Genomic DNA, 14758 nt, shown 5'->3' on the forward strand with positions numbered 1-14758 from the left:
TCTACAGATCCTCCTATAAATTTAGGAGGTAAAATCATAGTGTGTGTATGTTTAGTTCATTCAAGCTTCCTTTGACCTAATTTGCAGTTGTTTATACAGTTAACACCAATTGTTTATATGACTACGTTAAGTATCCTTCCACTTCTTCTTTCCATAAGTCAAAACTGCCAAACAGAACTGGCATGACATTTCTGGATGGAATTTCAACCATGTAAAAATAAGAAATGGCAAAATTCCCAGCTAGAATTTTGACAAATCTGCTAAAAAGCCTGGGACTTCGGCTAGACCTCACAGGATAATATGAATTACACTGTCAGAGGACAAACAGTTCTGTGGTGGAGGAGTATTAGCCTGGATGTTGGCAAGCTTTCAGTGAAATGCTCTGTTCTACTGCAGGGGTCTTCCTGGGAAAGCACCCACTCTTGTCCCTGAGTGCGGTGATTAAGGCACTCTCTGGTGATATGGGATGTATGAGTCTGAGTGCCGATGAGCTGAGGGAAGAAATGAGCAGTATTCCTGAATCTGTCCTGGCTGCTTTGCTGCTGTATAAGCTGGCAGGAGTCACCACTGTGGTCTGCGCGGTCTCCAACCCAGATGGAGGGCAACAGCGACTTTGGGGCACAGAGGGTAGCAGCCTCCCAGGGCAGATGGGAAGATCAGTATCTTGTTGGGGTTACCTATGGGGCCAAGGCATGAAACAGGCACCCAACCTGCTCAGCCTTGCCAAGAATTAAGCGTTACTGGGCACCCCTGAAGCAGAACTTATGAACCAGTAGACCTATAGGCAAGGCAAAAGTGCCATGTGAGGTCATCTCTTCAGTTCAGCTCACCCCATTTAGATCTGAGCTGTGTCTTTGCCAATAAATCTTCACCATGTCCACTGACAAGGTAATTTTGAAGCACTTTAAACCTCTGATTAAAGCCACGACACAGCTCCCGTTTGCATGCTGTAATGCCTAAACCCAGGACTGGGTACTCATATTATTTTGAACCCTAAAAGCTGCTGATGTCTTTGGGGTCAGCACAAGAAGGGAAGTCCTCTCTTGGATCCACATGCAAGGAAAAAGCATACTTATTCAGCATACTCTCAGAGCCGTGCAGGCTGCCTCAGCTGTGAATTTTCCCCACTCGTGCTGCCAAATGCATTCACAAGGCAAAATCCAGCTCTCCCTCCCAACACTCGCCAGCCACTCCATAAATGTCAGCTCAAACATGCAGGCAGCAGACTCTGGAAGGGGAAGCCAACACCTACGAAGGAGCTGTAACATGCCATGCAAAAGTCAGTGAGAAATAATAGCTTCCTAAACATTAAAAAGAGCTTGCTAAAATGTTTGCCAACAGGTTGTGCTGCATCTTGCTGCTCTGACCGCTTTGCCCTAGATCCCCTGGACAGAGCAAGCAGGGTGTTTACAAAACTTTTAGCTGAAAGCAAAGAGGGTAAGTGCCATATGCTAACTGCTGTTGCTAGGTGCAGAGATACAAACAGTATTTTAAATGGCCCTGCTTTGTGTCTGAATTTTTTTGCAGAAATGCAGACACCATACTCTACGAATGCAGGTTGGGGTGCTGTTCCATGACCAGCAGAGATAATCTTTTATCTTGCCACTGCCAAAAGGAGAGGTCCTAGCATCCCAGCCTCATGCCTGGCTGCCTCCCTGCATCCTCGTTCCCATCTGCGATACCCCAGCCCTCCTTCTTGCTGGCGTGGGTGCTCTTCTCACCCCTTAGGGAGCCAGTGCAGTTGCTAACCTGAGCAGAAAACTATCGTTGGTGGGGTTGGGGTTATTTTTCTGGGCTGCTTTCCCATAGCTTCAGCCCTCTGAAGCAGTTCACTGAGGGCACACTTGATATCAGAAGGGCACAGGGAAACAGCAGGAGGGCTGGCCAGGATGAGAGGAGCAGGAGCACCCCAGTACAGCAGCAGAGAGCTATTGGCAAAGCCTCCCTCATCCCACTGCAGCCTTAGACATAAACATCTGTGCCACTTAACTCAGCAGTTCAGGGACCTGGGCTCTGACCTGGGTCATGCATGCAGTATGACCCTACTCCGGCCGTGCAGTTCAACTCCAGTTTCCTTTGGAAGGAGGCCATGCCTTTTCCCCAGGCCACCTCGCAGACTGCAGAGCTCAGCTGCTGTGGTGCTAGGGTTGTTTTTTGAAGTTTGCTGTCACTGGAAAAGTGGTTTCTTTTCCTTCTTTTTCTCATGTTCAAAAAGAAGTAGGTTATTTTTAGCTCATATTTTTCCTTTTGAACTTGCATTTGGGCACTCAGTCAAGACAGGAGAATTCTGCTTCAAAAGATGGGTGTCTCAGAAATGACTGGCAAGAAAGAGGGAACTGACTGACAGTGGTTCTGCAACCCCTGCATAAAGTGTAATGCATCATGTTCAGAAAAGGACATAGGAACCAAAAGTAGGACTTCGGGGAACTTGGAATCTACAGCTCAAATCTTCGTCATCTTCTGACTTTGGAGATGTATTAAAAAGTTCCTCTGAAGACCCCCACATGCCCAAGGTGCCTGTAGTTCTCTAGGGCAGTCTTCCATTTCTTCTTCAGTTATGAAAATGCCCTTGGCTGATAGGCTATACGAACCAGGATCTATGATCTGGGGTGCTCTACTGAGACCTTGACATTTTGGTGTGTGGGTTGCCTGGGGCGAGTATGGGAGAACAAGGGGATGCAGCCATAAATCTGTGATTACACGGGCCAGGTAGCAGCACAGGTGATGGTTCTGTAACCATGCTGGGATATCAGGTTCAAGAGAAGTGATAAATGAGTCATTTGTATAATCAGCTATGTCACTAAAATTATCAGGGACAAGATGGGCTAAAGGAAGGGGTTCATCCCTGACATGCTGAGCTCCCACATGGATACCACATGGATACCACACTGGGAAAACTGAGGAGCAGTTTCTGGAGGTCTCTTATCACGTGCTGCAAGGAATTACAGATTGTTGTCCCTCACAAAGAGCCAGGTCCCTTTAGCACCTCTGAAAAACGAGGTGATTTTTATCCAGGTGACTGATTATAGATTTAGATACTTGTAAGTTTAAAATACTGGTCCATTTTAGGAATGAAGAAAAAAAAATACTGTCCAATAATATGATTGTGAAATCAGGGGTTTTCAGGCAAGGTAAACTGTCATGTGTTAGCTTGCTTCTAAAACCAAATTTGTTTTCTGTTTCTGTGGGAAATCAGAGGATGTTATAAACTGAGTCATGCAGCTGTTGACTTTAGCAAGCACACAACTGATATAAATAGAGAAACACTGGTGAGCCTTGGACAGAAGAAGAAGAGATTGAGAGGTCTTCTAGCAAGGGCTGATAGGACGGGGAGGTAAAGATGAAGACAAAGGTCCTTCCTTTCCTTGGGTTACTATATGTTGCATGTTCTTGTGCTTTCCCAGTGGTTCCAGAAAAGGAAAAAGAAGATATGCAATTTGCTAAGGTGAGGACTACAGACAGAACTTAAGAAATAATCTATTGGGAAAATTAATGTAGTGATATATTAGTGATGTAGAATATTTTATTAACAACTCTCTGCATTTGAAAAGAAATGTTTATGTTCTAAACTGTTGCTTTTTCTTCCCCATCAGAAATATCTGGAAAATTTTTATGATTTTAAAGAAGAGAAAAATTCTCTCTTTAAATCAAAGAACCTCAATCACATGGCTGACAAAATCCGAGAAATGCAGTCATTCTTTGGGCTAGAGGTGACTGGGGAGCTGAATCATAAGACGCTGGACATGATGAAGCAGCCTAGATGTGGAATACCAGACGTCCGTTCATACAGCACCTTCCCACAGAGCCCTAGGTGGAAGAAAGAAGATGTGACATATCGGTAACATATATTAAAGCATGTTTCTCTGTACACCGCTGGGAAGCTTTGTGAATGCTAGGCAGAAGTAAAACCAACAGGCTCTTTACTATTTATTCCTGTACCTCTCCATATAAAAGCCCCATTCAGGATGAAAGGGCCATGAATGTGGGGACTATTGATATCCTTTGCTTTAGGCTTCCAAACAGTGATGAAAATACCGAAATAGGCGTTTACATTAGTTAGTTAGTTAACAGCCTACTAAATAATATACTCAGTGGATAGAAGGGATACAACTGGGAGTATATATGTTAGGATTTCTGAAAGACGTGAAAGAAAACTGTGAAAACTTTCTCTGTTATGTAAGCAAAAATTTGAAAATAACTTGAGACACATAAATAATAATAACCACTGATTAAAATATTTGACCTTGATACCATGTGCTCCAGCCACATGTGATCTGGTTGCTTTTAATTCCTTTCTCCTTATTTCACAGGATTTTAAACTACACTCCAGACATGCTCCAAGCTGATGTAGAGGAAGCAATTGCAAAAGCCTTCCAGCTCTGGAGCAGTGTCACCCCTTTGAGATTCACCAGGCTTTACAGTGGTCAAGCAGATATAATGATCTCCTTCGCCGCTGGATGTAAGGGGACTCCCTTGCCTGGGAATGATAAGCATTGTCACTTTTTCTTACAGAGATGATGAAAAGCATCACTTTTTTTTTTCCCCCTTTTTTTTAGTTCACGGTGACTTCTATTCCTTTGATGGTCCAGGAGGAACTCTGGCTCATGCCTACCCCCCCAGCACTGGAATAGGAGGAGATGCCCACTTTGACGAAGATGAAAACTGGACCAAATTTGCTACCTATAATGGTAGGTAACCTTAAATATTGCATTGCCTGTTCTTTATTAGACAGTGTTGTCTTGAAGACACTGTTAAGTCACAGATCCCATGACAGTAGTTCCAGTATTTACTGAGATGTAAAATGTCAGTGTAATTTAGTAAAATGATTCTGCATATTTTGACCTGGGCTGCAGTCCTGGCAGTCCCCTGAAGTTAATGCACAGACTGCAATTACAGCTCCAGTGAAGGAAATGAAATTAGCATGAAACAGTAATATTGGGTAATCATGACATTGTAATGCAGGGAATTTTCACCCTCTGGTAATGACCTTAAAAATTGTAATATTGAGCTCTCTTTTTTTTTTTTTTTTTTCTGATTTAAAGTGATGCAAATCTTTAACTTCTGCAAAGGAAAAAGATATCTTGAGTTTGTTGGTAAATATAATTAAACATAACAGTGAAGTGTTCTGGTTTCCAGCAATGTCCAGGGATGATGTTACATGTTACTGGTCTTTGTGAAGTAGTTATCAGGTGAATTCCATGTCATTTATAATTCCCCAAATCTGACCAGATGACTAAAATGTTCTCACCCAGTTTTCAGTCGTTATTAACATTAAAGAAACTTTGATTCTTTGTTGGCAGGAAAATTTCTGCAACATGAGCAAGAACTGTGCCCACATTGGTTTCCCTGTGAGAAATAAATGTTTATAATTCAAACCTCATTTCTCCTTCAGGATGCCAGAGAACATCTTACTTGGGACATAATTAGATTTTGCTGTTTTATTGAGACCACAAATGATATATCATGCATGAGAGGATGGCACCCATATCCCACTGTCATGCAAGAAAATTTATTTAGTGTTTGTTCTTTGTGCTGGATTTTTTTTAGGATACAACTTATTTCTCGTTGCTGCTCATGAGTTGGGCCACTCACTAGGTCTTGGTCATTCCAACGTCTTTGGTGCTTTGATGTATCCTATATATATGGCTAGGGATACAAGGGACTACAGGCTTCCTCAGGATGATATTGATGGAATTCAGGCCCTCTATGGTAAGCAAAAAGCATCATTTTTTGGTGGATGATGGATAAGCATTTATAATGAATTTTACCCCACAGCTAACATGTACTGAACTTTCTACTGCAAGAAGGATACGGAGGTTTAATTTCCTGATATCATTTTTGGGCAAATCTCTTGGTTTCTTTGTGGCTGACAGTCTACATCTGCAAAATGGCATCTGTGGGCTGTATCCATGCCAGTAAGTCAGAAGGTCCAAGAGCCTTTCTGCAATGATACCAGAGGAAAAGCCCATGTCTGTAGTATTAAACTCTCTTATCTTCCACAAAAGGGTGGTCACATGCACAACTGCCTTTTAGAAATAGGGTTTGCTCTACATTAACTCCTGAGCACATACAGTTTGAGAGACCAGTGACTTGTAAAGGCAAAACAATGCCAGATACCATTTTAACAGTCAGCAGCACAGATAGCCAAGTTAAACTGCCCAGGAGCTTTCCCTGGCATTAATTTACTATTTGAGTTTTAACCTTAAGAAACCTATCCATGTGGCTCCATATGGCACATCCTGAAGCTCTGCAACATGAAACATTCTAATTCACCTTCCAATTCTACACTTACCTATTTCCCAAAGGATCCCCTAGGGAATCTCCTGCACTTCCAACAAAAGCTTTTCACCCGCAAGAACCAACTGAAATGACACCTGCAGAAGCACCGACTGAAATGTCACCCCGGGAAGAACCAACAGAAAGTACACCCTCCAAAACCCCCACAAGACCAGAGGACTGTGACCCTCATCTCACTTTTGATGCTATCACCACTCTCCGTGGGGAAATACTGTTCTTCAAAGGCAGGTATGTGCTTTCATTTCTAGCAACACTTTTTTGTGACACGCACAAATGCAAAGCATAAAGTTCAGTTCAAGGAATTTATCTTCCCTTGATTACAAGGGAAGATACTTCTTTCTGAAAGTATTAAGGCAACTTTGCAACATCTTACTAGCCCAGCTGGACTGGGTGAGTAAGGTGGTTTACCGACAGGTGAGTAAAATGTTTTAAACCATCATACATCATCACCCATGTCTATTAAAATTGTGCAAGGCTGAATAATCCCAGTATTACTCCTCAGCCTGCAGCTGCTTTGCATGCAGCACCTTCCTCGTCACACCATCCTGCATGTGGGTCAGGGAGCTGTGGAAACTGTCACTGGTGACTTTTGGTGGCCCTCTGACCTAGGAGTCTGCACTGGACCACTGCCCAGTACTGCCTGTAGGTAGCCCCTGCTGTTACAGGTGTCCACTTTTAGGGCACACTGGCACTGGGTACTGTAGCAGGTTGTTGGCTGGGCCCATCCACCCTGGTGAGGGAGAACAGTATGTCAGGCCCAGGGTTTCACCCACTTCTTGGGTTGGTAATTGTGTTTTGATTGAACAAGCTTCCTTTGATGATGTGGGTCTGATTTCCTTTCTAAAACACATGATGAAGAATCGTAGCTTAAAAACTCAATAATTTTCAGGTAAGGGGAGGAAGAAGTGGTTCCCCCTTAAATTGGGTTTTAACATGTTTCTCAAGAATATTTAAGGAACATTTGTAACCAAGCTGAAATTAAGAACACAGCTGTGCCTACCTGCATGGGACATGGTGAAGAGAAAGCTTCAATTGTCAGCACTACCACAGACATCACGTGTTGTCTTGGGTGCCAGCAGAGAGGTCTACAGGGCCACCAACTCTAGGTGTCCCTGCTTGAGCTGAGGGGTTGGACAAGATGACCTCCAGGGGTTCCTTCCAACCTCAACCATTCTGTGACCTCAGAGCAACCAGTAGTAAAGGGTAAATGCCTATGAAAGAGCAGGGCAAACTGAAGCACTGCATCCCAAAAGGGCTGATATCTCTGCCTCATGGGGAGGATTGGTTCCAGCACCCAGACAGTAGGATTTAAAGTACATTTCTGGGCTACTGATCTCCTAGTCAAAAACAGGCAATGAAACTACTGTTTTTATTTCTATCAGCTATGTCTGGCGCAAAAGTCCATATTTCTCAGGCATTGAGCACGACACCATCTCCTCATTCTGGCCGTCACTGGCAGCTGGCTTTGATGCTGCTTATGAGGTTGACAAGAAGGATCGAGTGATATTTTTTAAAGGTATTTCTCTTAGATTTCCACTAGTCCTTTTTATGAATGAATAAAGTTGTAGTAGTACTGCTAATGTTATATAATAATAATGGAAGTAATATTCTAATACTAATACTAATAGAAGATATTCTTAATATTCAAATCCATATTCAATTTGAAAATGCTGTTACTGTCATTAACTAATACTGCTTCACAACAGCCCTGCACAATATATTACTCTTCTTTTGTCAGAGAGAGAGAAGATCATAGCTGAGGCAAAACTGATTGCCTACGTTAAGTTATTGAAATACATTTTTAAAGGTGCCAAACACACCTAGAAAATATGTTGTTTTAACTATTGAGTATATAATACTCTAATGACTATAAAAAGTTGAAAATCCAACAGATCTGAAATATTCAAACTTATGTGTGCCTTAGAGGGTCATGTTCTCAGCCAGACATCTGTGCTATTTGGTGGCATTTACTACACAGAAAGCTCTGGGGCTTTGATGAAAAGGAGCTCAGTCTCCTCAGGAATCCCTACTAACTTTTTCTGGTTTTCCTGCAGACGACCAGTACTGGGCTGTCAGTGGCTACAGTATAGAGCCGGGCTTCCCCAAGCCTGTTCAGAACCTGGGCTTCCCCACTAGTGTCAGGAAAATCGATGCAGCTGTTCATGATCAAAATACCAAGAAAACCTATTTCTTTGTAGGCCACAAGTACTGGAGGTAAGGCTCATTCCTCTTTTGTACAGCAAACAATTGAGATAGATAGCTTTTAAAATATCAAGTTATATCAGTATTTGTACAGAAAGTTCATGGCTTCTTGTTGTCAGACAGTATAAAGCTGAAACTCAGAGGCAATCACTCATGTCTTTTCATAGAACAAAGTCTGTAACACCTGAGATAAAGACATTTACTCTTACCAGTCTGTGATTAACAGACAAATGAGCTTTGTTTATTCTTTAGGAAGCAGTATTACCTGAACTTAGTATAAAAAGATAATGTCAGTAGACTTTGTCACCGTGTCATGTATTTATTCAGTAGCTATTGAGGGGAAGAAGCGCTCTCTGAAATTTATAAGTGACAAATCTATCAAGAAAGTTATGGAAGGAGATTAAAATATTTACATTTTAAGAAACAGTTCAGCTAAGCAGTAATGTTAGCCCTAATAATTAATCTGTAATATTATCTTGAAAAGGTATTATTACACCAGATGTTTACATTCTACTCATGGGGCCACTTCATACATTGGATGCTGTAAAATTAAAATATTCAGTTTGAATAATTATTTAAGTTTATTACTCAGTATAAGCCCCATCCAGCCTTATTAACAGTCTCAGGGAATGGAAGTGAACCATTTAGTCTGATGTTCTGAAAACAGCCTTGCATAGGCCACTAAAGATGTAAATATTCACACAGCCAGGATTTGTACAGTTCTGTGAGATGATAGATGCTTGCACTTACTGGATTTTCAGCTGAGAGTAGACTTATTTAGTAAAAATTCCGCCTGGTTTCAACATTGAACATCACATGCTTGTTTCTTGTTTTCATGCAATTTCTTTATTTAGTTTCAATGAAAATACCCAATCAATGGAAAGGGGATATCCAAGAAAAATAGTAGCTGACTTCCAAGGAATTGGCCACACAGTTGATGCTGCCCTTCAGAAAAATGGTAAATAAATTAAAATGTGATTAAAAACAAAACAAAAGACCACCAACCAAAGCCAAAACAGTGTACGTTTCAAATATATATATATATGAAATGTTTGTTCTGATATTTTTTTTTAAATCACCCAAGAAAATAGCAAGCATATAACAATAGGTATACAAAAAGGAAATGTTAATTTGCCAATATTTTGTCCTTCCAATTCTAGGACATTTCTACTTTTTCCATGGATCAAAACAGTATGAGGTTGACATCAAGAACAAGAAACTCATTCGTATAATGAAGAGCAACAGCTGGTTTAATTGCTAGAAATATTAAGTGATGGTGCAGGGCTGTATTTGCACCAGAAATGTTTCTTCGTGTTCCTTGGGTATAATCAATATCATTCAGCTGTTACTGTGCATCTGAGTCTGAAAGGATGGCCTTTGATAATTCTAATTTAAAACCATAAAAATGTAAAACTTAATGTACAGTTTTAATTTATTTTGTTTTCCAACTATTTATTAATCAAGTTGTTTTTGAGTAATAAAATATTTTGCTCAAGTATAGCAGCGTTCTTGTGTCCTGGTTCAGTCTGTTGGAGACACGGCATCTGGTATAACCACACACAAGCCTGAATGGTGCCGGGATCCCACCGCCATTTTTAGCAGGGCTCACTGTCTGTAGGGGGGAAGTTAAAGAGAAACAGAAGTAGGTGGGCAGTTTCAACAGGCAATAAGAAATGACGTGGCGGACAGAGGAAGAGAACAGAGATCACTCAGGAACAATGCGGGGGAAGCGGAAGAGGTGGGAGGAGATCCTACATGGTAGTGTGGGAAGGGCTGTGGAGAGACTGGTGGCTGTGGTGTCACTTGCCATGACCCCACGGCATGGGGACAGAGGGGTCAGTGCAGGGATGGGGACAGGTGCCTGCTGGTAGGTGGGGAACACAGCAACGGGCTGAGAGGACCCGTGCTCCAGTGCCGCTGTGGGTGGTTTTGGTGGGCAGAGTCATTGGTACAGCCGGATATAAGCAACCAGAAAGAAGGGTAGGTGTCCATTTTGTGGATGGAGGCAGCACACGGGCAGGGTGGGAAATGATGGAGATATGGTCACGGGGTCCCAGGGAGTCAGGGGATTACTCCTGCTGAGCTGTGACAACGTGCCATGGGAATGGAGTCAGGACTGATGGTCCAGCTCACAGTGCTGGACAAGAAACCACTGACAAGAACCACTTCCCAAGAGCAAAGAAGCCAAAGTGATAAGAAAAACCCCAGGATTTTCATGTAACTACCAGAGATGAATCCTCCAGAGGAAGAATGGTGAGACACAGACAAAAGCACACATGCTTCCTCCATCCACCCTGTTTGGGTCCCCCTCAGAGGGCAACAGCTCAGTGACTTAAACACCCCTTGGGCTGAAAGAAAGCTTGGCTGAAGTCCATCCTCTCCTTGAAGGGATTTGACCCCATCTCTCACAACGGTGCTCTGATGATGTGAAGGTACAAGGAAGCAGACTCCTCCTCGCTATCCCTTTTTCTCTAGCAGAATTGACAAAGACAGAGAAAGGAGATGGGAATGGTTGATAAGGACAGTCTTCCAGTTACCACAGCTCAAACCCCATTGGGCAGAGGTTAGATTTGCTCCCGGTCTTCTGCACAGGGCAGATCCCTCAGACATCTGGTCAAAACACCTACTAACATCTGTCGCACCATCCATCAGGGTGAGAGGAAGCCATGTTTCTCCCAGTGTACCCAGAGACCCACTGTCCCACCGTGCTAGCAGACAAGACTGAGGATGGGCAGCCAAGATGCTATCATGTCTGATCTTGGAAAACCTCTTCTTTGCCATGTTCTGCTCTTCATGTATGCTTTGTGCCATGCTAGATACGCACTGAGCACCGCTAAAACAAGGCCTAAAACCAGCTTAGGTGAGAAATTAAGCCATGAATCTCAGCAGGGCTTAAAAGTCAAGTAGGGACTGAGCGGCTCAGCATTGCCACAATGGCAGTGGTGCACCATGGTGAAGTCATTGACTGGTAAGTGGGTGAGCTTATCTGGTGGCAGTCCAGGCAGGGCAGAGACACAGGAAAACTGGTGTTGCCCCGACATCTCCCAGTATCTTTCTCAATAGCTTGTGCTGTGTGCACAGCCTGTCCAGAAGAAACTTCAGTCCAAGGACTTTAGATGCCTCCAGGGTTAGGCAGGGTGCTTGTGAGTACTGCTTGTACATAAATAACGGAGTGAATTCCCTTTGATTTTAAAAGTGCCTACACACTTTCATATCCTAACTAGATACCTTCTTGTATGTGAAGGCTACCTTCAGAAACCAGGCCTTTAGGCTCTGGTTGTTGGCTGAGACTTGAAAGTGGTTAAGGAGGAACCAATAAGAACCTTTCAGCAATGGTGAAACAAAACATTGATGATGTTTACAATGACTCACCTTGGCCATTATATTATTTCTCTTAACATAAGGCTGGCACTATTCTTTAGCTATGACCTCAAGGAAACAGCTAAATTAAAATACTCCCCCCACCTCCAGGTATTAATTAGCCTAAACTACTAGTATCTGAAAAATGAATGATATTTACTTGGCTGTGAAGGAGAATCTAGAAAGTGTCCTATGTTTTGGTCTAACCTGGACCATAAATGGAAGGCAACATGGCATGGATTTCACCTGGACAAGGGGACTGGTCAGATGTATTAACCATGGATTTTCCATCTGTATTTCTGCTTTGTTAATGTCTTTAAAGTTTAGCAATGAAAGAACATTACTTTTGTTTTGGGAAAAGCAATTAAATTCCTGGCAAATGGTATAATAATACGTAATTCAGATGGGTTTAGAAACAGGAGTGCTAGAGCTGCCTGTCTACACTTAGTGGGCAAGAGAAGATTTCTTGTAACCATGGTTTTGTTATAACTCATAAATGATTGCTGTAATTAAAGACCTTTTGGATACCAGCAGGGGAAATTTGGCCATAAACATAATTTCAAGTACTCATCCTCTATGAATATGAACTTTCCCCGGAGTCTGAGACCAGGCATGCAAAATAGAGACACAAAAAAAACCCCTAGTTATGTCTGAAATTCTTGACTGCACAACTGTTGTCCCAGACCCAATCTTTTGCACATGAAAACTCGGGCAAAAATATATTTTTTACTTCACTGACAGTTTAATAGGGCCTTTACGGAGTATTAGCTGTGCAAGCTTGTGACAGTATGTACTAACACAAAAATGTCAGATGCACAAGAAGCAGAAAGAGTCTGGGGAACATCTGCTCTCCTGGCACTTCAGTCACATATACCAGGCACTTCTAAATGCTATGGCAAAGCAATGGACTCCAGACCTCGACATCCAACAGTTTGGTTACAAGTGCTCGTTCTGCAGCTGGAAGACTGGTTTAGTCCCAGTAGCAGCAGCTGTCATATGTTGCTTTTTGGGAAGGAGAATGAGTATGTTACACAGAAGCCTTTGGAGATGTTGTGACAAGGATCTTCTGCATTTCCTTCTCCTGATCTGATTTTCAAGACAGTTGCTGTGGTTGCGGAGGAAATTTGGAAATATATGTCTAATGCTATTCTCTCTGCCTGGGATTTAAGGTCTTCCTGGGCAGGTTTTGTGTACAAAGCAAGACTCCACTTACAGGGACAGACAGCACTGCCACAAGCAAGGAGAAAATGAAGAATTAAGCTGCCAGGAGGGTCTGAATACTCAGCACTGGAGAGCAAGGATGACCTGTGTGCAAGCTGACTGGGACAAGAGGGGCCATGTCAGTGAATCAGCATTACCGTGCTGGAGACAGATCACTGTTATATAAAAGCCAGAAGTAGGTCACACAGTTGTCTTCATCAGCAATATAATATTTTTTAGGCTGGGTTTGTGTAGCTAGGTCTGAGGGTTTGCAGCATAGTCAGGAAGGAGGTGCCAAAGGCACTGAGTTAAGCGCTGCTTATTGGTGGCACAGGCTGAAGCTGCAGTTTTGCAGGTCAGAAGCTTCCTGTGCATGGATCTGCTCTCCCAGGTTTTGGCCAGGGATCCTACACTGCTACCAGAGTCCAGCCTGGCCAGGACACTGAGGGTGCATAAGGCAGTGGAGTGGGGCAGTTTCAAGCTCCGTGTAATTAAGTCCTTGCCCTTTGCAGAACAAACCAACTTAATTACATCCTATTGAGGCTCTACAGGATGTTCTTTCAATTTTCTTTTCTCTATACTACAGTATGAATTAGTTTTTAAATATATAAACTGTGCATTGGCAATAACTTTGCCAAAAAAGGAGCAAATTTTAACACTTCTCATGGGGCTACGGGAATGCATCCAAGGCAGAAGATTGACTCTGGAAGAGGGAAAGACAAAGGCAGTCTTGAGAGATTATCCAGGCACTTTTAAAGGTTGAAAGAAGGAGAACATAGCAATTTTCACACTCACTTCTTTAAGCCAAAACGAGACATTGTCTTTATATGTTGTACTACTTCTATATGAAATCACCTCAAAGGACGACATGAAAGAAGGTCTCTGTGGTTATGGAATTTTTTTCTAAAGCATATTCTAGGTGACTGAAAAATGCTTGAGGAGGTGATTGTGGTCTTTTGAGAGTAATGGTGAATAGTATCAAGAAAAGTGAGAAAGAGGTTGGCAGAGTGGCAAAAGGATGTATTTGAGAAGGCTGCTAATCAGAAAACTATAAATTTCATCAGTAGCTTCCCAGATGGTTTTAATGGCTTCTAATGGCCCTTTCGTTAGAGAGAAAGATGAGTGAGGAAAATTTATCAAGTCCTACAGGCTGGAAAGTTACTTCTTTCCTCTAGAACCATAGAGACGCTGCACACATAAAGTCACTCTGTGGGAACAGAAAAAGTTGGAAAGCTATAGTGGGGCTGTAAGTACCAGAAGCTATTTCTGCAGAGAGGTATTATGGGTGTGTAAGCTGCATAGGAGAACTCTGCACCCAATTTTTAGATTCATCTCACCCATTCGGTTAGGGGCACCTAACATAAAACTATGTGAGTAGAGTCATTATCAAAAGCTCCCTCAGGAGATCACTTCCCCTTGGTTCAGCTGCCCTGGTTCTGGCTTGTTCCCTGAGTCTGTCCATCTCTTTCCAGGACCAGGGAGGGGGCCTGTGCCCTAACGTGAATGCCTCGGTTAAGTGTCTGCTCTCAGGGTAGGAATTCAGTCCTCAGTGACCAGACAACCCCTGCAGAGTCCCACCAGCCTTGCCAGGGTCTGGCCCCATTTCAGCTGCCCAGGCCTAGCAGTCCCCCATTTCCCACTGTGGATGGCCACAAGACATGCTGTGCTCTGGGGATCTTTCTGGTACCAACACAGTGCT

General features: G+C 42.8%; 1 protein-coding gene across 1 annotated transcript; it reads left to right on the plus strand.

Moving 5' to 3' along the window:
- Positions 1–3337: 3337 nt before the first annotated feature.
- Positions 3338–10000, plus strand: LOC103915451 (stromelysin-1-like). Its single transcript, XM_009322275.1, has 10 exons — positions 3338–3445; positions 3594–3838; positions 4311–4459; positions 4557–4688; positions 5548–5709; positions 6306–6525; positions 7680–7813; positions 8352–8511; positions 9354–9457; positions 9660–10000. Exons 1-10 carry the CDS (start codon positions 3341–3343, stop codon positions 9758–9760), a joined length of 1512 nt encoding a protein of 503 aa, XP_009320550.1. The 5' UTR covers positions 3338–3340; the 3' UTR covers positions 9761–10000.
- Positions 10001–14758: the final 4758 nt, after the last annotated feature.

The sequence above is a fragment of the Pygoscelis adeliae genome, unplaced genomic scaffold, assembly GCF_000699105.1.
Source record: "Pygoscelis adeliae isolate BGI_AS28 unplaced genomic scaffold, ASM69910v1 Scaffold383, whole genome shotgun sequence".
NCBI lineage: Eukaryota > Metazoa > Chordata > Aves > Sphenisciformes > Spheniscidae > Pygoscelis > Pygoscelis adeliae.